The 26,626-nt window shown below is 45.7% G+C and overlaps 5 protein-coding genes across 5 annotated transcripts; 3 read left to right on the top strand and 2 right to left on the bottom strand.

Annotated features, from left to right (window-relative positions):
* Positions 1–2,058: 2,058 nt before the first annotated feature.
* MYCFIDRAFT_194294 (uncharacterized protein) lies at positions 2,059–3,133 on the bottom strand (the record flags this gene model as incomplete). Its single annotated transcript, XM_007925341.1, has 4 exons — positions 2,059–2,120; positions 2,199–2,321; positions 2,508–2,652; positions 3,083–3,133. 4 exons carry the CDS (start codon positions 3,131–3,133, stop codon positions 2,059–2,061), a joined length of 381 nt encoding a protein of 126 aa, XP_007923532.1.
* Positions 3,134–3,447: 314 nt separating this feature from the next.
* Positions 3,448–4,374, top strand: MYCFIDRAFT_194293 (uncharacterized protein; the record flags this gene model as incomplete). Its single annotated transcript, XM_007925340.1, has 1 exon — positions 3,448–4,374. The coding sequence occupies one exon, from the start codon at positions 3,448–3,450 to the stop codon at positions 4,372–4,374; it is 927 nt and encodes a 308-aa protein (XP_007923531.1).
* A 1,364-nt stretch (positions 4,375–5,738) lies between these two features.
* MYCFIDRAFT_214134 (uncharacterized protein) lies at positions 5,739–6,752 on the top strand (the record flags this gene model as incomplete). The annotated part of the gene is made up of 1 exon (XM_007925339.1): positions 5,739–6,752. One exon carries the CDS (start codon positions 5,739–5,741, stop codon positions 6,750–6,752), a length of 1,014 nt encoding a protein of 337 aa, XP_007923530.1.
* A 664-nt stretch (positions 6,753–7,416) lies between these two features.
* On the top strand, positions 7,417–8,885 carry MYCFIDRAFT_214133 (uncharacterized protein). Its single transcript, XM_007925338.1, has 3 exons — positions 7,417–7,510; positions 7,601–7,704; positions 7,810–8,885. The coding sequence occupies exons 1-3, from the start codon at positions 7,444–7,446 to the stop codon at positions 8,596–8,598; spliced, it is 960 nt and encodes a 319-aa protein (XP_007923529.1). The 5' UTR covers positions 7,417–7,443; the 3' UTR covers positions 8,599–8,885.
* MYCFIDRAFT_151163 (uncharacterized protein) lies at positions 8,185–10,075 on the bottom strand (the record flags this gene model as incomplete). Its single annotated transcript, XM_007925337.1, has 1 exon — positions 8,185–10,075. The coding sequence occupies one exon, from the start codon at positions 10,073–10,075 to the stop codon at positions 8,756–8,758; it is 1,320 nt and encodes a 439-aa protein (XP_007923528.1). The 3' UTR covers positions 8,185–8,755.
* Between the last annotated feature and the right edge of the window lie 16,551 nt (positions 10,076–26,626).

Raw genomic sequence — 26,626 nt, 5'->3', positions numbered from 1 at the left:
ATCTTCCATCTCTATCGCTCGTCCTGTGCAAGAGAAGACACAGTCTGCTCTGCAAACATGCGTCTCCTCTACGGTGCGGCTATCCTACTACTGCCATGGACAGCAGCAAGGCCTGGCAACAGCCCGCCAGCAACTCCAGGCTCTTACAAATCTCCGCCTTCACCGCCGCATCCATTGACATACGGTCCTCCCATGCCTCCGCCACCACCTCCGGTCTGTGCTTAACCGCAAGTTCTCGAACTTGGCTAATTTTCTCAGGCACATAACATGACCAACGCGACCTGCACCAACATGAAGATGAACGCCACAAGCAGCGCAAACAATTACACAACGCCTTTGCCTCCATGTAGTAACAGTACCAATGCAACATTACAAAGTCCGCCACCCGGAGCAACCAATAACAAGCGCCCTCCGCCTCCACCATACATGACTTATCGTCCGAAGACGACGAACACAACTAATACCACATTGCCTTCACCCCGGCCTTATGGCCAAAATGCGACAAATACGACAACGCCGCCGCCTCCTCCGCCTCCGCCTTCATACCTGACCTATAGTTATAACACAACTAACATGACCAACAATACGATCCCAGCTCCTCCACCACATGGTTCCAATGTGACTAATATTACGGCGCCTCCAGTCCCTGGTCCGTATGGTGGTAATATGACGAACATGACTAGAACACCAATGCCAAAAATAAAGACCCCGACTCCGCCTTACAAGATGAACACTACAACAAATTTGACCCACTGTGTGATTGGAGCGGCGACTACGATTGAACAGGCCACTCTCTTTAGTGAATTTGTACATCTCATCTGGAAAAGGTCAGACATGAAGGAAGCGCTTATGAAGTACGTTTCCAAGGATTTGATCAAGCACGATTGCGATTCCAAAGGAGACACGGCTTGGATGTCGACCAAGCTGGCGCCTCCAGGAAAGACGGTGGTAGAGCGAATAGCATTTGATGGCGGGGCGGGATGGGTGCATTCGGTGTCGAGTGGTGAGGATATGACGGCGTACGTCGACATCTATCGTTTTGAGGGTACTTGCATTGTGGAGCATTGGAATCTGGCCCAGAAGAGGACGAATTGTACGAAGTCTTAGACAAAGCAACAGCAAACGGAACAGCGATCATGATGAGATGTTGGAACATGGAGTTGATACCCTCTTTTAGACTACCCTCTTTTAGACTACCCTCTTTTAGACTACCCTCTTTCAGACTACCCTCTTTTAGACTACCCTCTTTTAGACTACCCTCTTTTAGACTGCCCTCTTTTAGACTAGCTCCAGGCTTACTTGCTGCCAGGCAAACCTTCTCGGTATTAATATTTTCCGTCCTGCGTCTATTCTTGACCGCACCTTCTTCCACTCTCACAATGATAGCTTAGGCATCCCGTACTGCACGCCTTTGCTTTGTCTTTTTACATCCAGAAAATCCGCGCTCCTACATGAACCTTCTGTCGTAGCGATAGCATAGGCATGACCCTGGCCCATGGCGCGCAGTTGCGTCGCCCTACTCTGCCGCTGGATGATGAGCTATTCGCGGATCGAGAGTAGCCGGCACGCTTCTCGCAAGTGGCCTACTCTCGGAAACGTCCCTATAAGCGGTTCGATAATACTCCCGCGAGCAGGCAGTCGCCGCTGTCGTGACAGACCTTGAAGTCTGCGGCTATAGGAACCTATTTCGCAAGCAGAATCGATGTGGACAGTAACGCAACCCGCTTTGGGAGTAAGAATGGTCGACCGCTGAGATCCGCAGTTTTGGACAGCAACATTCATTCCCTTGTTCTATAGTGATGCTCGAAGCATGGGGTTTCAAGAGGGAACCGGTTAGAGAGAAGAATTGGCTTGAATGTTCAGTGGCTGGTAGAGAGAATGACTTGGAGATCTCGTGACATCTGAGGGACACGGAAGAGTTTGCACAATGATGCGAGTCTCGAGCTCGCGGCCACGAGTGTTTTTTAGGATTTGACTGCATGCTCGACTTTAAGGTAGCCCGGACACCGCCGTAATTGCGCGCGCGCGCGCGCGAGAGAGGGAGAGAGACGAGTAGCATTAGGCCAACCACAGCACAAGACTCTGCACTATGAACGTAGTGAGGGGCGACACGGGCACGTCTGACATGGCGACAGAGTCTCGAAACAGAGTCTCGATGCGGTGGTGGACACAATGCTGCGGGCACAAGGGATACTTACCTGCGGCTGCGAATGATCTGCTTGATGCAAGTCTTTTCCGCAGCTCTGTCACGCTGACCTCGCTAACACTCCTCAGCACATGACCCTTTTTGCAACAGATGCCACCCCGAGTCGAACGAGTTCCTGCAGCTGAATCAGAGGTATGAGGAATGCGCGAGGTTCGCGGAGATGCGGTCGTGAGGCAGACATCTCTTGCCAGACAGAGTCGAAAGACCATCTCAGCCAGCATCTTTTTCGGGCAACCGTCAGGCCGGTCTCGAACGAGATCGCCTAGACAAAGTAGAGGTCTCCCGTATTTCCTCCGCGTACGGCGCAATTGACTGCTGACAGAGATGATGTAGCGACTCCGAATTGCGAGATGTTGCGTTGTCGCGGCAGCTTTGCGCGCACTTCCGGAGAGGTCCGCGACGATCAAAGTGTGATGCAAAGTCGAGATTTTAGGGTGACAGCAAGCCTTTGAATATTCGGAAGTAGTTTGTTGGCCGTGGAATCGAAGGAAGCTGCAGGTGGAACATCTGGCCCTCCAAAGTTCAGCTATTCAGCTGAGCGTTTGATGGGCCTACACTTTTCGTTAGCGCCCCCGGGCTTTCTGGCAGCCCGGACACCAGCAGTGAAGACGTAGCACATATGAGAAGCTGCCTCGATCGGCTCTGCGCCTACAGCATATTGCCAGCCCCGCCTGGATGAAATAAACGTGAAAAGGTTGGCGACAAGGCAAGCCAAGTCGTAGCCACCATGCCGCAAGGACATGACTTTCCCGCCCCGCCTGCCCGCCCGAGGGAGAACAGGAGCGACATCCACAAGAGATCCGCAGAAAACAGAGCCAGATTGGGCGACGAGATGGTGTGTAGGTTGATCGCGATGTTGCAGCAGGGATTGCGTACCTTTAGAGCTGCCGCGCTTGTGGGTGTGTCGCGAAGGTCGAGGCGCGACATTTTTCAAGAAGTTGTTGGTGAGGATGGTCGGATGCTGCTAGGCTTGAGCATTTATAACGGCGCCAGAACTTCTGCCTGGTGCTAGTGACGCGCATTAGTTCACTTGAGCGGGACCCGGCGTCGCTGACCCACTTCTCCAGTTGCACACGCGGGAAGGCGGCCCTTCTTGACCCGCCAAGACTCGATATGGTTTTACAGCAACCCATAAGAGCTTCAGCGCATACCTGCGAACAGACACTTCGATCTATTGCCACAGCGCCAGAGATTCATCGCGGCCACCACTCGACCTTGGTGAGACGCGCAGTCAGCTTGACATGTCTCCTCCTCGCGGCACCGCTGGGAAGAGCCCAGCTTCCAGTGACCATGATCGGAGTGCAATGGCGCATCTACAGGTAGTCGAGCAGAACCTGGTCTCTTCGGCGACTCGACCGTTGGCAGCACTCTTCCACAGGACGGTACCTGGCAAGCGCCACTCTGTCCTCCTAGATCCGATGCAGTTCCACAACGCGCTCTTCAAGGGGCTGGAAAGCGATCCCCCTTTGACTCAACAAGTGGTGATGACTTTGGCGACATCCAACGATGCGGCACCAATGATCTCAGCTATGATGTCTCGTTTCGCCGCCGACACAACGCTAATGGCAGCCCTGAAGGACGCTTGCAGCACTTGGCCAAGTTTGGGGTCCTCGCTCATTTCTTTGGCGAATCGCGCTGTGGCTGTCCTCAACGCAGGAGCTTGGATCAAGGGAGAGAATGAAGCAATCAACGCTCTTGCAGGATGGGTACTACACCTTTACAGAAAGAATCGACATGGCTTCTTCAGAAAGATGAGGATGTCAACTGAAGACAGTCTGCAATTGTGCGCACGGCTCCTGTTATGCATCTTCGAGGACCTGGCCTATGACGGGAACTGTTTCAAGACGATTCTCTCAGGCGATCTCGCTGTCCCTACCCAGCTCGAAATGCGCAAGAAGCTCGAGGCGCAGTACATCTTCGTCAAGACCTTGGCAGAAGCATATCAAAAACAACTGGCCGCCCAAAAGGAGTCATACGAAAAGGAGATCTCTACGTGCACAACTAGTCCCGCCACCCCGTCGTCCAGGGCTCAACACGTCACCAATGTTGGAGACCTGACCAAGCAGCTCGCGGCATCTCAAACCAAGCTCAATGCTACAGAACTAGAGCTCCAGAACACAAAGAACCAGCTTGAGTCTACTGAGCACAACATGGGAAAAGTCAAGTGAGAAGTCACCAAGCTCACTAATGGCATCAAAGCCAGAGGAGCCAGTATTACAGCACATCAGAAGACGATCAGCGAGCTCAAAGGTCGTGTCGCGAGCCTTCAGACCGAGAGAGACAACGCAGTGGAAGCGGCTCGTGTAGTACATCTAAATAAGAACAGTCAAGCTGCTCAGGACAGTGCAGCGTGCAAAGCAATAATCAAGAGCGTTGAATTGGAGCTCAAGATTCCGCTCCCTGCTGACGGTCGTCCGCTTCCAGGACGGCGGAAATAGCACCTTAGAGGTCATCAAGGCCCCAACCATCGACAGGAATCTTGGGCAGGTGGATGTAGCGTGGAAGGGATCACTTGTAAGTAAGCATGCTGGGTTATGGCAGGACGTTCTGTACCGGATTGGTGTTTGCCGGCATTTAGCGTTCGCGAGCATCTCAGAGGCTTTCCAAGAGCTGGCAGGCACTGAGCACATGAAGTGAAGAAATGGCAGAAGTAAGTTGGCCCTTAAGAAATGAGTGCTGCGTTGTAAAGGCATGTGGGAACATACTATCTTACTTGAAGAAGTGCCAACTCGTGCGCGTGTTAGCAACGGTGAAACGAGAAAGCTCACTCCTTCAGCGAATCGTGATCTTCTCTCCTGCAACGCCGCGACGGTGCATATTGATGGCAAGACACCACTCTATGTCCCATTGTTGTAACTTCCGAGATAGTATGGCGCGCATGAAGGCTGTGAGAGTGTAGCAATGAAGTCGTCGATCAATGCCGCAGCTTGTTCGAGTCCGTTAAGTCTAGAAGAGTCTCAAGAAGAAGCAGCAAGCTACCAGAAGTATTGTCGGAAACGCTGAATTGCAAGCTGTAGATGTTGTTGAAGCCTTTAAAAGCGCCGTAGACCTGATCTGAGCACGCACTTGTATGTTCCACACACTGACCTCCAAACATATACAGCTCTTTCTCTGGCCCAAGTGGCATCGCTGCCTGCCAACAAGCTCTTCACCAGTTCTGCAGAGGTGTCACGACGTCGATGGCGAAGAAGCTGGCTGGCTGTTGCTGGCGGCGTGCTTGCTTGGATGTAATGTGTTGTATGTCTTGTCTTGGACAGATGAGAAGTTGTTACGTTCTTGGTCGAACCTCATCTCATCCTCATCGTCGTGGCATCGAACGGGATCATGCCACGACATTGCGCTCATCGTACATGAGGCCGATGACGCAGACTGCCCAATCAGACCCCTTCACCTGCTGGCTCGCATTTCAACGTCATCTGGCATGCGCAGCCATCACACCAGGTTTCGGTACATAGAATTAACGATGAGATGATCCGTCGCAAGTTCTGTAACAATAACTTGGACATTGGGAGAACAGCTCACCTGCACAGTCATGTCCCAAGCATCCCGCCGTGAACAGGCGAATGGCCGGCCTCCGCCAGCCCAAGGATACTATAACGCGTACTCCGAAGCATCAGGCTACGATGATCGCTTCCAGCAAGGCCCGCAGCCACCCAGAGAAGCGGGCTACGTTCCGTATCAAGACAGCTACGCGTCCTTTGATCGCATGCCAGCCAATAGCCAGAACCCACGAGACCAGTATGGCTACACTTCTCCGCCTCCCAGAGATGGCTACGGCGATTCAGACAGGGGCTATTCCGAGAGAGCTTTCTCAGACAGACCGTACGCGCCCTCCGAGCCTCGACCTCACGCTGGGAATCAGCTCAGCCCTTACGACGAGGCGAAGGCTGATGCCGGATGGCGCGAGTACGACGAACAACAGAGAGCTTACACTTATGACAACAGACCACCTCCTTCAGACTATGGGCGCAGACCGCCCTATGACGACAGATACCACGACGATAGAGACAGCCGATATGACGACAGAGACTACGACAGAGACTATGACAGAAGAAGGCGCAGGCACAGCAGGAGATATTCGGACGATGACTTGAGGCAGAAATTTCTTCGTTATCCTTCTGACCCAAAGAAGGGCGGTAGGGATATGTTCGGAGCCAGTGACGGAGAGCGAGGCATGGGCGCTCAATTGCTGGGAGGCGCTGCTGGAGCCCTGCTTGGACACAAGTTTGCAGACGGAGCATTGGGCACGGTCGGTGGTGCCGTGCTCGGCGCGATTGCATCTGGTGCAGCGGAGAGGCACTATGAGAAGCGCAAAGGAGAGAAGGTGTACAAGCGCAGAAGCTTGGACGACGCATATGGTCCTGTCCAGTACCCTCCTCCTGGTCACGATATGGACGATGTCCGGGCAACTGGTCGCGATGGCAGGACTGGCATTCGAGAAAGATTACGGTCGATGAGTAGAGGTGCTACTGCAAGGTTCAGGAGCAGAAGCCGTCCGAGACGGAGCCCGAGCCTCGAGAGCGACGAGCGATACCACTATCGATGAGGTAATGCCAGGTGTTGGCGAAAGGAATCTGGAAGGGACATCACGGAGACGAGAATCACGAACCACGCCAAATAACAAGCTTGAATGATGAATTAGCGCAAGCAAATCATGATGTAACGATCCGTACTTCACTATCCAATTTGCAAAGATGTCAGGAGAAGCATTTCCAGCTGGCTTTCACGCCGATATTTGCTGGCAAGCCCTATCTGTAGGATTCAATCGAACGGAAAGCAACATAGGTGCGGGCTTTGCTCTATTCACCATGGAGCCTGAAAACCAAAAGGCTCGCACCACGGCTTAAAGGAGGTGGACGTCTTGCAAGGTCGCGCCACGACCGAGTGAACTACTATTGGAGTGCGCGTGTACTGAACCATCCAACCTCATGCTAACATGGATGCTCCGCGACCTCGAGAACTACTGTTGGAGTGCGCGTGTACTGAACTATCCAATCTCATGCTAACACGGATGCTCCGTGACCTCGAGAACGTGATTAATCTTGATTCATTCGTTTATGGCTCCCCGTTGAGCAAGACACAAGATTGACCGAGTGAGGTGAGGTTTGTAACGGCGCTGCAGAAACTTGAGGCAACAGCCGAGCCGGCACGCGCTCCGCCTCAAGATCAGCTTCTGGCTCACGACTTCTAGACCGCGCCATTCAACTTCACCCGCCTTCGACGAGACACATCGCACGATGGCGCGCAAGAGAACAGAACGGAGAGAGCTGCGCGCTTATCTGCGCATGGTGCCTTCGCGGAACGGTAAGTGTTCGACCCTGCCCCGGGTTTGCCTTCGCTAACCATTCTTCTCATCGACTCGAGGCCGCGCAAACAAAAAACATGACCTGGAAGTGTACGAGCAGAAGAAACAGCGCCGTCGCGCTCGTCTGACGCGCCTCGATGACTGGGACGAGCCGATCAAGCCGGCAGAGCAGACGACAATAAAACCCCCCAGAGTAAGTACATACACCCCGGCTTATTTCCCCGAAAGTGGCAAAAGCAGGGCGGACAAGAGGAGATACTGCGGGCGTTTGCTTCGCAATTTGGAACGATATGAACAGGAGCCGCAAGTCTGGCTGGCTTCATGGCGAAAGCCGTTGCCGCCATTTCTGAAACTCCCCGCCGAGCTGAGGCAGAAGGTTTTGGAAATGGTCCTTGACGATGATTCGGTGCTCTACCCCCGTCCAAATCAAACAACCGTCAATATGGCCCTCACATGCAAGATCATCGCCGAGGACATGAGACCAGTCATGAAGCTGTGGAATATGCGTGAGATGCAGGTGCGCGGCGGCTTTCCCTTCGACAGGTCGGTGGTGGACGACTTACTCCGGCCTCTTAAAGTTGCTTCCGCCGTCTTTACATCACAACAAAGACAATCACGCGGCCGTCACATCGTTTTCGCAGACGCAGCAGGTGCAAGCAAGGAAGAGCACGGTCGGGAGGTCGGCCCACCAAGCGCACAGCAGTCGAAGCAAGGAGGCAAAGATGCGCGTCCATCAGAGAGCTCGTGCAAGCGCGAGATGCATAGCATGAAGAGAACTACTGATGGTGGCACCCTGGAGCCGGAGAGGCAACTCGAGAATGAAGCGGCTTCCACGGCTTCCGAGGCGCAGCGGCAACGTCAAGACGAGAAGATCCGAAAGAGACGCAAGCAGAAGGCACGCAAGCGCAAAGAGCGGCTCGCCAATCGTGGACAGGAATTGCTGGAACTGAAAGACCGTGACCGCAAACAATATCGAAACTGGGCTCGGAAGAACGTTATGGAGGCAGCAATTGTGAAAGAGCGCAACATCCTAAGAGCCGCTTATGGTCTCGGCACGACTACCTATCTATCTGATGCAGAGGATTGAAGACGAGGTAGCAGAAAGGGGTAATTTGAAGAAAGGCACGGACTTGCGAAAATGAGACGTTATCGACGCTGGTAGATCAGACTGTGGCTCTACTATGACTGTCAACCACGTCTCTCTACGGGTGGATTCTTGGGATTCTGTAAGATATTTGGACGCGTTACAGCGATGCCACTGGTCCGGAGAACTTGGCGATAGATGCAGCAACAATTCCCTCGGCATGCTCTTCGGCATCGTGCATATGGATCCAATCTTCGCGCGGAAGGCCAATGCTATCAGGATCTTTCTTGACCGTATCCCAGTCCGCTTTGTGCCACATGTCCCGCGTAGTCTCCCCAGTCTTTTGCACAGCTTTCACGCGCTCGTATCGGATGTCCTGGAACGCCTTGAGCGCAGCCTGCACGTTCTCCCTGCCGGCTTCCCTCAGACAAATGGCTATCGTAACGCCATCCTCCATCGCCTGAGTTGCACCCTGTGCCGAGGTCGGTAGGAACGGATGCGCAGAATCGCCAAGCAATGAAGTTCTGCCCTCGTCACTTATCCATCGCGGAAGTGGATCCCGATAGACAATCTTCCAATCCACAATCCGATCCTCAGGCGTCTTGCTTACTATCCGTTTGCAAAGTGGATCCCAGCCTTGGAAAACTTTATACACGTCCTCGAGTTTGCCTGGAAATGACCACGACTCCTCAATGTCAGCCTCATCTACATGCGTAAGAACCCAGCAGCAATCGCTTCCATTCTTGATGGTGGAAAAGAGAAAGTGGACGTCTGGCCCAATCCAACCATTAAACGTGTCGCCGTTCTCACAGAAACGCCGAGTCTCAGGATCCGCAATCATCCTTTCGTTAGTGAACCAGGCGCGGAAGACAGCGTAGCCAGATGATTTGGGCTTGTCATAGTAGCCTAGGACCAGCTCTCGTGCTGTCGATCGAACGCCATCAGAACCAATCACCACATCGGCGCTAATTCGCTCGCCTGTGTCGAGCTCGATACCAGCAGCTCGGGAGTCCTCGAAGTACTTGGAGATCCGACAGCCCAGATGTATTGGTATCTCCAGGTCATCTTTGACGTAGTTGAACACTATTTCGTGAAACTCCCCGCGATGGCCATTGAAAACCGGCGCCTCGGGATCTGGTGGCGGACCCTTCTGATTCATAATCAGCTCGCCATCAAACTTGTGGATGTTGAAGCCGTAATTCTGGAGATCAATCGACAGTGGTCTTAGAATATCTGGTATCCTTCTGCCGTCTCTAGTGAACCATCTTCGGAAAATCCTGCCTGCATTGGCACCAAAACTGATGATGTCGCCCAAAACTTTGAGCTCGGGGAATGCTTCGAAGATTTCGACATCATGGCCTTGCTTGAAACATTCCACTGCCGCACAGAGACCTCCAAATCCGGCGCCGACGATGATCACTTTTATGCCTGTTCTTGCGCGGGTCCGCATCGGGTGTGGCAATGAACCATTTGCTGCCATATCATCTTGAGGGCTCGCTGTGCTAGTTTCCTGCGATACGGAACCCATAATGTCAGTGTGGCCAGTGCAGCAGCTAAGTCTCACAGAGTCTAGTTCTTCGTTAACACATCCTCATGGCATGCTTCTGTATTTGAAACGATCGTTGGGTGGGCCGCTATGAGAATCCCGGTGCTTTCTTCCAACGCATCTGCCGAGAACGGACTCCTTCATCTACCTCCGTTCAGGCCTTTGTGCATTAAGGATTACGTTGCGCGGTGGTGAATTGGTCAGATTGCACGTGATAGATTTAAATTAGGGCTAGCTTCCGTCTTTCCGAACAACCAATCACACACCACTCCACCTAATCCTTTGCCCAAAGATGAGATCTCGAATGGCGCTAAACCTAATGTGGTATAGTGTAGAAATGGAAGTCACGAGCAGCACACACACGAATTCAACCACGAAGCGCCTGAATGGAGGTAGTCCTTCATCTGGCTTCGAGCAGTACGGACAACAGTGACTGCCAAGCACGACTTCATCTTTTAGCCGGAAGTGTTACAGAGGTACAATGATAAGCATAGGCATCGCTTGCATGTCATGTGCATGCGAGCATTTGATGCTGGGGGAACACGGCTTATTCTACCCTACCTCCTTCTCAGGCTCTTCTTATAGACTTTATCCTACCTTCTACCTTCCACCTTCTACCTTCTACCTTCTACCTTCTACCTTCTACCTTCTACCTTCTACCTTCCTTTACCTAACCTACGTGCAATTAGCGTCGATCGGTTCTCGGCTCTTCTGTATATAGTCTAGTATATAGGAGAAGTCTTCGTAGAAGAGCCTAAGGACAAATGTCGCAAAGCTGCAGTATTGACCTTATATATCTGCAAAACAGGTAGAATAGCATAACAACCATACATTTTAAGTAAAAGTTATATTAGAATTAATTATAGGTATTAAGTAGACGAAAATTAATATCTATATAATAATCTATATATTTCTAAAGATATAGGAATGAAAATTACAAAACACTACTTTAAGACAAACGCTATGCGAATAGCGTCCGGATTACCTCTACTACGATACAACTACTACCGTTTACTATAGGCGGAAACATACGTAGACCCTTAGAATTACCCGCTCTCTAACCTCTAAGTGTTTGCTATCCGTAATAGTATCGCGTTATTACGTACTAATGCCGATTAGGTAAACTAGGCTAAAACGCGGCTGTTTAAGGTCTACGCGCTTTACTAAACGCGTATAACTTCGCGTATGTTTATCTAATATATCTGTTACTACTATATATCTACCGTCTTATATTACTAAAGCTGCCCGACTTTAGTATAGCGCAATAACCGAATACCTCCGCCCTAGTAACCGCCTGCTTTAGAGGGATTCAATCGCTTATCGAATTTAAGACTCGAGTCCGTATTCGAATTTCGCATTTCGCATTTCGCCGCTATCGTTATCGCTATCGCTATATATTATAGCTACCGAAGAAGCCGCTCGTTAAGGTCTACCGCGCTAGGATATAGGACTATTAATAGACTTAAAGTAGAAGGAAGTTAGTGCTAAAGGCGCTAAATATAAAGACATTATTATCGGTAGTAGATAATAGATCTAGTAATAAGGACGCCGGACAAGCTATAGAATATAGCTATGCTTATACTTATACTAATCTTCCGCCTCTACGTATAGCGCCTCCGGATCCGATCTATTACGCTAGCGGTAGCTTTCTCTAGTTAGCTAGGAACCCTAACCTTACTAAGAACTAACGTAGGCAACGGCGCTAGCAGTAGTAAAACTAGGGCTAGAGTTAGGGCTAGTCGAGTGCGAATCTAGTAGGCCGTCTAGCAAAGACATACGACCGGCGCCGCTAGTAGCAATAGTAATAGCAAGGTACGTAGAACACTTAGCTACAAGCTATACTAATCCTTCTATCTCGCAAGGCTTATACCCGCTAGCAGCTAAACTAGTCTACTAAGAAGCTAGAGCTTCCTTAAGATCTATAATAGAAGACCGCCTTCTTCTAGGCTACGACTAATTATATACTCGATAAGCTATTTAATCTAGAGGAAATCTAGATATTAATATAGGATGCCGGTTTTAAGCGAGAGGCTATCCCCTTCTAGCGGGACATTATTAAGAATAGCCTACAGTAGGTACTAAATACATTCTATCTAGACAAGGGCTATATGCCTTCGGACCTTTAGCGCGAGGTACTATATAACCTAGTTTTCGTAGGCACCGATATAGTAATAATCGAGAAGACCGGTAGCGGCAAGAGCTTAGTCTACTAGGTATATACTATACTAACTAGTCGCATTAATATCTAGATTATCCCTCTAAACCGCCTTAGTAAAGAGCAGAAGGCTAATATCGACTAAACGATACGTGCGCTTACTTAGAAGTCTATAGTTACTACCGGAAACGTCGAGTTAGTACGTTACTATATAATCTCTACTAAGACTAAGCGTAAGGATCTAAAGATGTACGATAATATCGTTACTAGCAAGTACTACTATATCTTCTATAGTCTAGAGTAGGCGTTTACTCCGGAATTGCGAGAGGTATTTAAGAAGATTAGCGATCGCATTAGCCTTATTACTATCGATAAGCTATACTTAGTATATAAATAGAAGGACTTCCGCGAGGAATTTGCCTAAATATATACCCTCCGCAGCCTATTCCGTAATAACACCCTATAGCTAGGTGCCTCTACGACTATCTCCTAAGAGACACTCGAATTTGTCTTAAAGTATAGAGGCTTCCGTAACAATAGCCGCGAGGCATTTAAGACTAAGGTTATCCGTACGAGCATCGATCGGATCGACACTATATATATCTTTAAGACTATCCCGTAGAAGCATAGTAGCGACTTCGACTTGTTATATCTGTTACTAAAGAAAGCAGTCGACTAGGATAGATAGGCTATATCCGCAAATATCGATAAGGCGATCGTCTTTATTAATAGTCGGGGCAAGGTTAATAAGCTAACCTTTATACTACGTTAGTAGCTTATCTAGCTAACAAAGGGCTAAGAAGATCTAACTAAGAAGTATACCTAGAATAATACTAGCTATAATGTATATAAAGTCGTCGCTTTCTATACTACTTATATTACTAATTACGACAAGGATCTCCGATATAACGAGTTTAAGAAGCCTAGCGCTCGTTTATTAACTCGCATTATAGTTAGTACCCTAGCGATCGCTATAGGCACTAATATTAGCGATATTAAATTCGTTATTATATAGTAGCTACCTATTACGAAGGATATTAACGATGCTATATAGCGAGCTAGTCGTACTAGTCGTAAGCTTAGCGTAGGATAGCGGTTATATACTATCTTCTTCTTCCCTTAGTATATCGACGATATAGCTAAGTATGTTCTAGATAGTATTAACTATATCTCTATTATTAATCGAGAAGGTCGACCGGCTAACGCGGACTAATATAAGAATCTCGTATAGGGTGCTATTATATACTAGCCGATCCGACTAAGCGGTCTACGTAATACCGAGATCCCTAGCGAAGATATTAATAGAGACCTAGATTAGAATAAGGATAACGAGGATACTATTATCGTTCCGAGAGGCACAGGCATAGGCACAGGCACAGGTATAGGCACAGGCATAGGCATAGGCACAGGCATAGCTGCACTAGAAACCTAGGAAGCAGGTAATACTAATACTAATGCTAATGCCTCTGCGCCTAGGCGTAAGAATTAGTCTAAGAATAATATAGAAAAGCGCAATAAGATCTCCGACATCTTCCGCTTATTATTTAATAGCTAGTATATAGCGACGCCTCGATACCTACGTACTATCCTTAATAAGCGATACTAGGAAGAGCTCCGATTGTAGGATCCTAAGGAGACCCTAGATCGTAAGGATTGCTATAACATTGTCTATAATCGCGATCTAGATTCGGTATTCTAGTAGGATAAACAGGCACTACGCCTACCGAAAGCCCTAGTTGCACCGTATAAGGGCTCTAAGCAGTACTTCTTACTACTATACCTATAGAAGTTCTTCGACCGGAAGGCTAATAAAGCTAGCGGCCGGTTTAATACGTACTTCTTTACTTTTCTATCGAATACTCTTATCGAGGACTAATATATATAGAACCTCTATAATGTAATGCAGCACCCGGCGCTTAGCGACGTAGAAGAGGAATCGACTAGTATAGATAGAGAAGAAATGCTAGAGAGTACGCTAGACTTCGATACCTAGTATTAGGCTAGCGGCGATAACCTTCGTCGTAAGCTAAAGCTCGGTAACGTCCTTCGGTATATTAACTATAGCTTTCGCTAGGCCTTTAAGGACTAGTAGGAGTACTACGAGGAGCGGAAGCGTAAGTAGGCCGAGCGAAAGAAGGCTTCGGAGGATATAATAGAAGTAGATAACGGTAATTCCGGCGACCTACTAACTAATTAGCCTCCGCCTATAGCGCGAGATCGTCTTCGCTAGCTATAATAGGATTCTAATAAGTCTCGCGACGCTAATATATCGCTAGTAAAGAAGGCTATCGTAGGCAATCGGAAGGCTAAGACTTAGAAGAAGCAGTTATAGTCTTAGTCTTAACTAAAGGCGAAAGGTAAGTATATAGGAGATCTAATCTAGGATAATAGTGCTACGGCCTTATCTACTCGTATACTAATATAGCGGATACTACGCCGCCGGCGCTAACGAGAGGACGAGGATAGTAATTATAGCACTCTAATCTCGGTCGCTAAGTCTGCTCTTCGTAAGGCTATAAGCAGCAATCGCCCGCGTCGTATACTATCGCTAACTCTAAAAGTACGAGAGAACCTTGCTCTTGTTAGCGCAGACATCCTACCGGAGAATCTACTCGAGGAGAGCCTAACTTGTCGTAAGAAGAGATAGATACCTAAGCTAGAATTGGCACTAGAATAGTACTAGAATAGCGCTAGAATAGCGCTAGAATTAGCGCTAGAATTGGCGCTAGAATTGGCGCTAGAATTAGCGCTAGAATTGGCGCTAGAATAGTACTAGAATAGTACTAGAATAGCGCTAGAATTGGCGGTAAAATAGCACTAGAATAGCACTAGAATTGGCGGTAAAATGGCACTAGAATTGGCGGTAAAATAGCACTAGAATTGGCAGTGAAATAGCACTAGAATTGGCGCTAGAATTAGCATTTAATAAGGTCCTTCCTTACTACCCTTCTATTATATACTTGTAAGCTCGCTAAGTCCTTGTCCTATCCCCGGAAAAGTAAGCCGTAATACTACGCTCGATCGTAGGTTATATACTATACTATCTTCTAGATCGGATAGGTTATATACTATAATATCTTCTAGATTAGATATCGGTAGCAGCATTAAGCTGCTTCTGCGAGAGCTAGCGTATAATGCCTAGTTAAGTTGCTTCTACGAGAGCCGGCGTAAGTTGCTTCTACGAGAGCCGGCGTAAGCTGCTTCTACGAGAGCCGGCGTATAATATAGGATGCCTAGTTAAGCTGCTCCTACGAGAGCCGGCATATAATGTAGGATGCCTAGTTAAGCTGCTTCTGCGAGAGCTAGCGTATAATACCTAGTTAAGTTGCTTCTACGAGAGCTAGTTAAGTTACTTCTACGAGAGCTAGCGTATAGTGCCTAGTTTAGCTGCTTCTACGAGAGCTAGCGCTAGAGCTAGCGCTAGAATTGGCGCTAGAATTGGCGCTAGAATTGGCGCTAGAATTGGCATTTTATAAGGTCCTTCCTTACTACCCTTCTATTATATCCTTATAAGCTCGCTAAGTAGGCTCTTTACTACCCTTCTATTATGTCCTTATAGGCTCGCTAAGCAGGCTCTTTACTACCCTTCTATTATATCCTTATAGGCTCGCTAATTATGTCCTTATAAATAGTCGTAGGTGTCGATAGTCGTAGGTATCGATAGTATATAAGAGCTAGGCGAGAAGCGTAAATTCGAGGAAGCGATAAGGATACCGAGTCCCGCTAAGACCCCGGATTTAGTATAGCAGAGCGCTTAATTAGTAGGATTAAACGTTATAGCTGCTTCCTTCCGCGTATTTACAATACCGACTTTTACGACTTTTATAATAGTATTACTAGTATAGCGAGATACGTCGATTTAGCGCGTTTCTAGCAAATAGCGCTAACAAAAGTGTCTAATACGATAACGACGGCCGCCTTAGGCACTAAGAACCGCCTCCGAAACCCGAGAAGTTACTAGCGAGAAGTTACTAGCGAGAAGTTACTAGCGAGAAGTTACTAGCGAGAAGTTACTAGCGAGAAGTTACTAGCGAGAAGTTACTAGCGAGAAGTTACTAGCGAGAAGTTACTAGCGAGACTAGCGAGACTAGCGAGACTAGCGAGACTAGCGAGACTAGCGAGACTAGTACTATACTTATTACACCGCATGCTCTTATAGGCACTATAATATATACGGCAAGGATAGATACGTAGGGCGATAATATATATCGAGCGCAAGTACTCTTCGAGAAGCTACGATAGCCCTCTTACGTTAACGCCCTCTATTACTTAGACTCTCCTAGAACGATCATTCCGATAACTAGTTACTATACGAGGCAGAGAAGAACGAGTAGTAGCGTCCGGGGATCTAATTAACTAGCGGTACTAAGCGGCTATAGAAGCATATACTCCGAAGTATACTAGAATTATATATAGCCTATATGCTACGCGTAATGCGCAACAATTAACGTATTCTATTACTAACTATAGCACGTATAACCGAAGACAAGGTATATAGGACGGGACTTATTAAGCGAAACAATAACAGCTTATTCGCTAAAGCGACACTTATTAGTACCTAGACAATAATAGAGTGTAACCGCGCCCTTAGTATTAGAGACACCGTAGAAAAGGGTTGTCGAGCGCATTGTAGTCGTATAGCAATGTTAATACGCTTGCTAGAAGAGGAGGCGTACTATAGTCGAATAGCAGTCTTAATACGCAAAGGGCTACAGTCGTATAGCAGTGCTATAGTCGTATAGTAGTAAAGACTAAGCGCCTTCGGGCTTAAGTATACTAGAGGCCCTTACGTAACGACTAAGGTTATTATAACTAACAGTCCTAACGAAGGCGTTACGCCGACTTAACTAGATACGCGTATGTTATCCTATAAAGAATCCGAACGTAGGGAGCCTATAGCCGCTACTTAAGGTATACCTTACTAAAGAGTTTTTACCGAGTTAGGCCTATAGCAATGCTACGAACCTATTAACCTACTTAGTCTATTAACCTACTTAGTAGGAGAGTCGCTATCGAGCCGCTACTTAAGGTATACCTTACTAAAGAGTTTTTACCGAGTTAGACCGTTAGCCGCATTATAGGTGTACCTTACTAAAGAGTTTTTACCTCCGCTAATCTACCCGAGACCCGCAGTTTGTTACACTAAGACAAGACTGCGATAATCTAATAACAACTATGCTCTTTCGGTTAAATGCGCAGTCGGCGCCCGCTAAAGCTATAGAAAACAACCTACTCGCTAGGAGAGTCGCGTTCGCAACGTCTTACGTCGGCAAAGCCTATCGGAGACCAAACCTCGAAGGAAGAGGAAGGACTAAACAAACTCTACCTATCGAGGAACCTTAACTATTAGACAAGCGGCTCTGTCGGTAGCAAGCCGTAGAACTAGCAAGGAATAGTATTAATCGCTATAGAGCTACCTATATACGACAAAGAGGTATCGATACTGTTACTAAGAAGCCGATAGCTAGTATGTTACTAGGGGTGTTAGTGTATTAGTATATGTATATATATATATATAGAAGAAGAAGAAGAAGTTAAACTAGAAAGCGGAGGTCTATATTAGCGTATCGCAGGTAAGGTTTGCCTCTACTAATAGCAGCACGATAATAGCAAGGCAACAATAACGGCTATATATTACTATACCTGCGAGGCAAGCACTAATCTAATATATAGTTACCTAAGGCTATTAACCTAGAGTTAACTTTATCGAGAAGTTGCTCGAGGTCTACGTACGCGACGAGAAGGCCAATTCTAGCGCCAATTCTAGCGCCAATTCTAGCGCTATTTCTAGCGCTATTTCTAGCGCTATTTCTAGTGCTATTTCTAGTGCTATTTCTAGTACTAATTCTAGCGCTAATTCTAGCGAATTAAAGCTAGTTCTATTTAACCCTTTATTACTGCAATACCCTAGTCTATAGCTATTGCTGTTATAATAGCCTTATTATTATCTTAGCCTAGATCCTAATACTCGGCATAATCGAAGTAGCTAGTAGTAGTAGCGGTCTCTTAGATAGCACTATATATAAGTGTTAGGTCGTCGCTATCGTCTATTCTACTACTAGCTCTGCTAGCTCTGCTAGCTCTGCTAGCTCTGCTAGCTCTACTAGTGCTAGTACGACTAGTATCGCGAACTAGGTTGCGATTAGCATCGTTAGACTACAGCATGTCTAGATCTGCGAGTGCTATATTATATAGCATACCGCTAGCTATAGTATAGAAGCCGAGATTGCTACTACTATTGCTATTGTCGTGTTCGCCTAATGCCTAGGCATATCCTGCTAGTAGTAGACCGTCGCCTAGCTAAGTAAAGCTATTAGTATCTATATATAGCTTATCTGCCTTATTAATAGCTATAGCACTAAGTAGACTACGATCTCCGCTATATCCGTCGAGTCCGTAGCTACGAGCATTAGCGCTATTAATACTATCGACGCTATTATTGCCTGCCTCGTTCGTGCTTATAGTTATATACCGAGAACGAGCGCTATAAGCTTTATTTAATGCCTTAATTACTAGTACTAGCTTACTAATACTAATCTACTAAATATCGTCCGATAGGGCGCAATTGTTATTAGCGTCCTTAGCAACTAGTTGTCGCTCTGTAAGGCTATCTCGGAACAGCTTATCGGCTATACTTAGTATATCGGTTATAGCGTTCTTATTAGTATAGTAACTAGTACCTTTGACACCGATCGCGGATGTAAATATCTTCTTTAATACTCGAGCTACGCGGCGATTACCGGCCTTCTTACGAGCGACAGCGGCTATATTATAGGTCGAGTTACTAAAGTAATTCAGATCTAGGGTTAGGTCGTTGTTAATAAGCTCGATCTCTTTATCTACGGCGATACCTTTGCCTTACTTACTAGAGGGGTTAACGATAGAGATAGCTATTAATACTCGACGTAACGGCTATTCCTATTCTAGTAACTAGCGGAATTCTAGCATATGCTTCGCGTAGTTAGTCTAGTTAGCTCTAAGGAATAGAACGATAAGATAGTCGACTATACGCTTTAAGTAACCGACGTCTATTTTCCGGATAGCGGTACGTATCGTTATAAGCTCCTCGATCTGTATTAGCAAGCGATACATAGTAGTATAGTTAGCATCCTAGATAATGACCTCGTCCTTACTAATATACTTGTTTTGCTATATCTCCTTAGTAAACGCCTTGCTCTAGATATTCTCGACTATTTGCAGATACTACTCTAGCTCGAGATTAGAGATAGCAGCCTTTAGCACCTCTATCTGGCTCTTCGACTTATCGGAATAGTCTAATAAACCTTGTAAGTCTATCTTATACTAGAAGCAGGTAGTAATGCGGCTACGGAACATACGATATAGCAAGTTTAAGATTAAAAAGTATTTAGGGTTCTCCTTACTAATGCCTTTTATCGTATAGAACAAGGCATCGCCGACTAAGGAATAGGCAAGCTGCGCCTTATCGGAATTCTTGTCGAAGTAGGTCTTAACGATGCCGTACGCTTTGTTTATATAGATATATAGCTAGCTAGGTACGATAACGCCCTAGTCGTATCGATCGTACGGGCGCTCCGACTCGACGCCTTCCGCTTAATAGCTATTAAAACGGGCATATATTATCTAGTCTCCGACGATTAGATATAGTCGGCTTTTCGTATCTCGAGTAGGATCCGGATCGCCGAAGTCCTTATCCTTATCTAGTTGTATATTGTCGATAAAGATGTCCTTTAGGACCTTCTTAGATCTAGCAATCGATACCTTATCGTTTATTAACAGCTTTATTAGTACGAGGTCGGTAGCATCTTCTAGGTCTATTATATCGATTTCTAGCTATATAAAGCGCTCGGTTTTGTTGCCCTTACGGAGATGCTTAGTACTAACTCCTATTACTATATCGATACTCTCTAAAATAGTCGACTAGTATCGTATCTCGAAATCGTACCTCTCGAATATACCCTTTAGCTCTAGTCTAAATATAATACCTAATGCCTAGTCGATATAGTATAACGAGAGGTACTTACGGGTTCTATGCTTCGCGTCCTCGGCTAGGTTTCCTAGGATATGCTTATAGCTAAGCTCCGAATTTAAATCGATTATATCTTTAGTTAAATCGTCTTAAATGCGCTCGTTAATGCCGATATAGGATGTAGTTATATTTAGTATCTCCGTATAGTCGCCTTGCTTCTAGACGCTCTTACGGTTCTTCTGCTTTACGAGGTTGTCGTATACCGAGAAACTCCGCTTGTCTCGAGCTATAATTATAATACGCTAGTCCTAGACCGCCTCTATCTTCCGTATTAACACTTAAATCGTACGGGCGGCACTAGAAATGCCTATATTATTAATTATACTAATAACGTAGTATAGTATACCGCTAGTAACTAGATATAGGCCGAATTGCTTACCGAAAATCGAGGCCTTCTTTAAGGAGATCGAGCGAATAGCTATTTATATTATTACCGCGATACGTTTGTAGAGGCGGTCCTACTTATACGGAGGCGACTCGTTCGTAGTCTTATCGATTAGGACCTTCTTATTCGGAAGCAGCTTACGTAGAAGATCGACCTAGGTTAGTATAGTATCTTCGATAATACTATATATCTCCTATAGGTTAACCTCCTTTATCGAATCTTCCGGCTTATATTAGCTAAAGAAGGGCTTACTAATAAGCTTCTTTAGTTCGTTACGAATAACTCGAGCTAAGACGATATACTTATATTTAAGGGCAGCTATAGACTAGCGGATATAGTTACGATAAGTCCTATTTAGCTTCTCGCTATAGCTATTAAAGATTATTATCTACTACTTAGGCGGGAGCCTAGTACGCTTTATCTCTCCGAAGATATTAACGTACTTCTACTCGCGGGTACGACGCTAACTACGAACGCGTTAAGTGCCTCGAGTAGTCCTATTCTGTTAAATACGTCGCTAAGGACTAGCGGCGGCGGCTACGGCTACGAGTCGAGTTTGTTATCGAGTCTAGCGGCGTAGTGCTATAGCTACGCTAGCATCTTCCGCATTTTCCTCGTCCGCTAGTATATCGCTATTATCCTCCTCGACGTCGCTAAATAGGTCGATAGCCTCGTCTTCCTCGATAGGAGCCTCTTCCGCTATTAGGGCTAAAGAGGCTATACGTAATTGGCATATAACTAGGCTAAGTAAAGCTAGGGTCTTAGTGCCTTAGGCAGGGCTTAGCGCTTAGTAATAGGCTAACTTGCCTACCTTCCTCCCTCTCCTCCTAGCTCCTTATCGAATACTACCTATACCTACTACTACCCTATCTACCTGCTAACAGACCCTTCTTATATAGTATTCGATCTACCCTTCGAGGGCAGCAGCTAGATAGTTCTTATTTTAAGCTTTTAGCGGTATAGCTACGAACAAGACTAATCTAACTATATTACGCCCGAAGAACGGGACCTATACGTACTATTCTATTAAAACAACCGTACTAATTATTAAGCAAGGCCTTCTATACGGCCTATTATACTAAGTTAAGCATATTAGAACGATACTCGCTAATTCCGCTATACCCGTATCTTAGGGGCTAATAATACATTATTAGTGTCGCTCCTTATAATAGCTAGTTTATTACGAAACAACAACCGTACTACCGCTAGTAGCGCTAGCAACGACAACGCTAGCGGCATAGTGCCTACTAAAGCGCCTCCTACTAAAGTGCCTACCGGAGCACCTGCTAAAGTGCCTCCTACTAAAGAGCCTACTACTAGGCCTACCGAAGAACCTATAATTCTAGGTAACGACCTAGGGTTGCCTATTAACGACATTCTTAGCAATATTGTTAACCGTCGATATAGCTAACTAGCCTTTAGCCCCTAGCTAGTAGCGAGGCTTTAAGAAGCTACCTAAAACAGGCTTACTACCTTGCGTTAAGAACAATAGCTAAAGGATAATCTTCTCGAGATTCGCCGCCTCTAGGAATCTCTAACAACTACTACTAAGCTAATAGCAGGACCTTCTTTACTACCTATCTAAAAGAAGGACGCTAAACTTAAGGACTGCATTGTGTTTAATAGCTCTAGTCGAAAGCAGTATAACGACTACATTCGTAACTATAAACTCAACTAGCGCAATGTACTAAGAGCGCTACTAGACGACTATTCCTTAGTCGTACACGCTATGCAGTACATTAATAGCGACCTAAAGCGCACATAGGATAACTATTTCGACTCCCTCGACGACTAGACCGCTGTTTAGTAGTAGACCTATAAAACTATTATACTAGATACCCTTAGAAACCCTATACTAAGGCAATAATATGCTTAGGACCTGTATCTTCGAGCTAAATAGAAGACTAATCAATCGGCTCGCTTATTTGAAGCCTATTTAAAGACCCTCGAGGATAACCTTCTACCTAAGACTAATTCTATATAGATCTCGGAAATACGCCTAAAACTTAGATAGGAACTTATCCTCGAATTAGACCGTCGCCGTATGTTCGAATAAGCTAACCTAATACGCATTTAATTTATAGTCGAAGTAGAAACAGCCGAACGAGCTATCTAGCTCTAGCAACGACTAGAATCGAGGATCCGGCTAGCTAGTACTAACCGCGGCAATCGTAGTAGCCGCGGAGGAAATCAAGGTTCCTACTATAACAACAATACTAACAATAGGAATAGTAACAATAACCGTAGAAGAGGCTGTAGCCGCTAGCTATATAGAGGAGGCCGCGATAGGGGCCGTAGAAGGGGCTCGTATCCCTATAGTACTAATCGCTTAACTAATAATAGCAGCAATAGCGGCTATAGCAACCCCCTAACCGGATTGAAGTGCTTTAATTGTAATAGCACTAGCTATCTACTAGGCTAATGCGACAAACCTAAGGACTAGGCCCGAATTAACTATGCTTCCGCTAAGCATAGGAAACACCTTTTAGCCGCTAATGCTACCCTAGTCGGCTCTTTTAATTAGTCGAAAAAAGAGTAAGCGCCGCACTAACTGTTAGCCTTGTACGGCGTAAGACTATCGACATTATACTAGCTATTATACGTACCTATCTTATATCTAGGCGCGACACTAACTATAAGGCAAAGGTTATGCTAGACCCCGGAAATTCAGTTAGTGCCCTTATTAGCTATCGCCTAGCTAAGCAATTAGACCTCCGACAACTGCCGAAAACTAACCTACTAACCCTTGCTTAGTTTAATAACGCTCGGCACTTGACCTATAGGGCCTACTATGTTCCTATAGTTCTAAAAGACGACCTCGGAAATAAACGCCTACTAAACTTTACTACTTACGCGGTAGACATAGATAGCCTCCTATCCGACATTGTTATTAGCAACCCTATTCTTAAGTACTATGCTATAGTTATAGACTTAGGCAGTTAACAATAGCGATTTAGAATCGCTAGGAAAGAGGACATTAAATACATTGATATTAGCGAGTGTCCTAATAATATTAGGGTCCTGTTTATTAGCAACCTAATACTAGCCTCCGCCTTAGCTAATCCGACTGCCGACCTGCTTAGTAGTAATAACGATAAACCTATGCCCCCTAATAGTATAGACCCTAATTAGCTCGAACGTATACTAGTGCCTATTCGAGAGACCTATATTAATGTATTCAAACATTACCTAGCATCGACATTGCCTATGTTTAAGGAGACAGATTATAAGATTAACATTATAGAGGGCAAGGAGGTTCCTTTTAGCCCCTTCTACAACCTTAGTAAGCGAGAGCTTGCTATGTTGCGTAAGTACCTAGAGGAAAACCTAGCTAATAGCCGCATTCGGTATAGTAACAGCCCTGCTAGTGCCCCTATCCTGTTCGTACTAAAGAAGGATAGTAGCCTACGCCTCTATATCGATTATCGTAGGCTTAATGCTGTTACTATTAAAGATCGCTGTCTACTTCCTCTTATTAATAAGACCCTCGATCGCCTTTCTAGTGCCTACTACTATACTATATTGGACATTAAGGACGCCTATTACCGCATTCGTATTCGCAAGGGCGATAAATAGAAGATAGCCTTTTATACTCGCTATAGCTATTTCGAGTACTTAGTTATGCTATTTAGGCTAGCTAATGCCCCTACTATATTCTAGTCCTATATTAATCGGGCCCTATTAGGCCTATTAGATTACCTCTATGTAGTTTACCTAGATAACATCCTAGTTTATATACACTTACCTAACATTGCGGAGCACTAGGCTATAGTCCGCAAGGTCCTTAACCGCCTACGAGCCTATAGACTGTATTGTAAGCCTTCTAAATGCACCTTTGCTGCTAAGGAGGTAGCCTTTCTTAGTTTTATCGTATTAACTAATAGTGTTAAGGCTGATCCTAATCGGATTAAAACAATTACTAAATAGCCTATTCCTACGTCTATTAAGGAGCTTTAATCGTTCCTCGGCTTCGCTAATTTCTACCGCCGTTTTATTAAGGGCTATTCGAGGCATGTAATACTATTAACTAAGCTTACTAAGACTAAGGCAAACCCTTCTAGAGAGTTTAGGTAGACTAACAAAACGCAAGCCGCTTTTAACGGTCTAAAGAAGCGATTTACTAAAGTCCCCTTATTATACTATTTCGTACTAAGCAAACAGATCCGAATTGAGACTAACGCTTTATAGTTCGCTATATTAGCTATTATATTACAATAGGCTAATAACACCTACTAGCACCCGATTGCCTTCTTCTCGAGGAAGATAATTAATACTAAACGTCGCTACGAGACCTACGAGCAAGAGCTCTTAGCTATTGTTAAAGCCTTCAAGCATTAGCGCTACTATCTTAATAGTGCTTAGCATACAATTTAGGTCTATACAGACTATAACAACCTCCGTAGTATTACTAAGGTTACTAGGGTTATAGGTCGATAGGCTAGATAGGCCGTCTACCTCGCCGGGTTTGATTTTAATATATTATACCGGCTAGGCGTAAGTAACCCTGCTAATAGCCTATCGAGGCGACCTAATTACGATAGCGAGACCTAACATATCAATTCTTTGTTTCTAACCCTATAGTATAAGATTGCTATAGCCCGTGTTATTAATAAGCAAGCGTAGGATAAGCGGACTTCCGGACCCCGCGGCAACAACAAATACTATAGCGGAGTTGTCGTTCTTCTAGTGTACGTTAAAAGAAAGGACGTAGATCGCTCGAGCTATAATAACTCGATTAAAGACATTACTATCTATAGTAATAGCCTATATAGCGATAGCACTATAAAAGAGGTTATAGTAGTTCCGGCTGCTAGTGCTATTAGATGTATATAATGCGTACCTCGTTCGATAGTACGGGTGCTGTTAAATGACCTTATAAATAGGGATAGTTAATCGTTTATAGATAAGCTGTTACGTACTTAGTAGAGGGACGCCTTTACTGTCGAGCGTATTAATAAGCTTATAAGTAGGCGGGCGACTCGATCTAGTAAGAGTAATAACAATTAGTCGATCGACGACAAAGGTTACTTAAAGTTTAAGGGCAGGTATTATGTCCCCGCTAAACAATCGATTAGATAAGAGCTTTTAAAGAGGCACTATAATAGTAAACTCGCTAGTTACTATAGCATAGAGAGGTCGCACGAGTTACTATCGCGCATATACTACTAGCTAAATAGTAAGCGGTATATAAAGGAGTATATACAGACCTATGTAGTATGCTAGCGAGTTAAAGCACTAAAGCACTTACTATTTAGCGAGTTGTCTTTACTCCCTATTCTAAAGAAGCCTTTTATAGAGCTTATAATAGACTTTATTATAGGTCTTCCCTCTACTAAGCGAAGAGGAAGCAAAGACGTCTTTAACGCTATACTAGTTATTGTAGACCGATTCACTAAGGGTGCTCGTTACATTCCTACTCGAAAGGATTAGACTACTATTAATATAGCTAAAGCCCTATAGAACAACATCTTCTATAGCTATTAGGGGACCCCTAAGGGGATAGTCTCCGATAGGGGCTCGACATTCATATCGCACTATTAGAGCGAATTATGCCTACAGCTAAGACTAAAGCATCGGCTATTAATAGCCTTCTATCTATAGACTAACGGTTAGACAGAGAGGCAAAATGCTACGCTATAGCAGTACCTGCGTAGCTACATTAATAAAGACCCTAATAGATAGGTTAACCTTCTATAACTAGCCGAATTCGTATATAACAACAGTGTGTATTTATTAACTAAGGTCTTACCCTATATAGCTATAATAGGCTAGAACGCTGCTATGCTACAAGACCCCCTATCGCTCGAGGCCGAGCGTAAGGAAAGGGAAGCGCGTTAAGTACCCGAAACACTAGCGGCTATTAAGAGGGTTTAGAAGATGCGGGAAATCTATACTAAGATAGCCGAGAAGTTGACAAAGGCTTAAGAGTACTAAAAG

The sequence above is a fragment of the Pseudocercospora fijiensis genome (genome assembly GCF_000340215.1).
Source record: "Pseudocercospora fijiensis CIRAD86 unplaced genomic scaffold MYCFIscaffold_2, whole genome shotgun sequence".
In the NCBI taxonomy this organism is placed as follows: Eukaryota; Fungi; Ascomycota; class Dothideomycetes; order Mycosphaerellales; family Mycosphaerellaceae; genus Pseudocercospora; species Pseudocercospora fijiensis.
This window is presented reverse-complemented; position numbering and strand designations above follow the sequence as displayed.

Coding starts and splice junctions, on each gene's coding strand:
- MYCFIDRAFT_214133 (XM_007925338.1), top strand. CDS start 7,444: ATGGCGCGCAAGAGAACAGAACGGAGAGAGCTGCGCGCTTATCTGCGC. Junction 7,511..7,600: donor CATGGTGCCTTCGCGGAACG/GTAAGTGTTCGA, acceptor ATGACCTGGAAG/TGTACGAGCAGAAGAAACAG. Junction 7,705..7,809: donor CGACAATAAAACCCCCCAGA/GTAAGTACATAC, acceptor CGATATGAACAG/GAGCCGCAAGTCTGGCTGGC.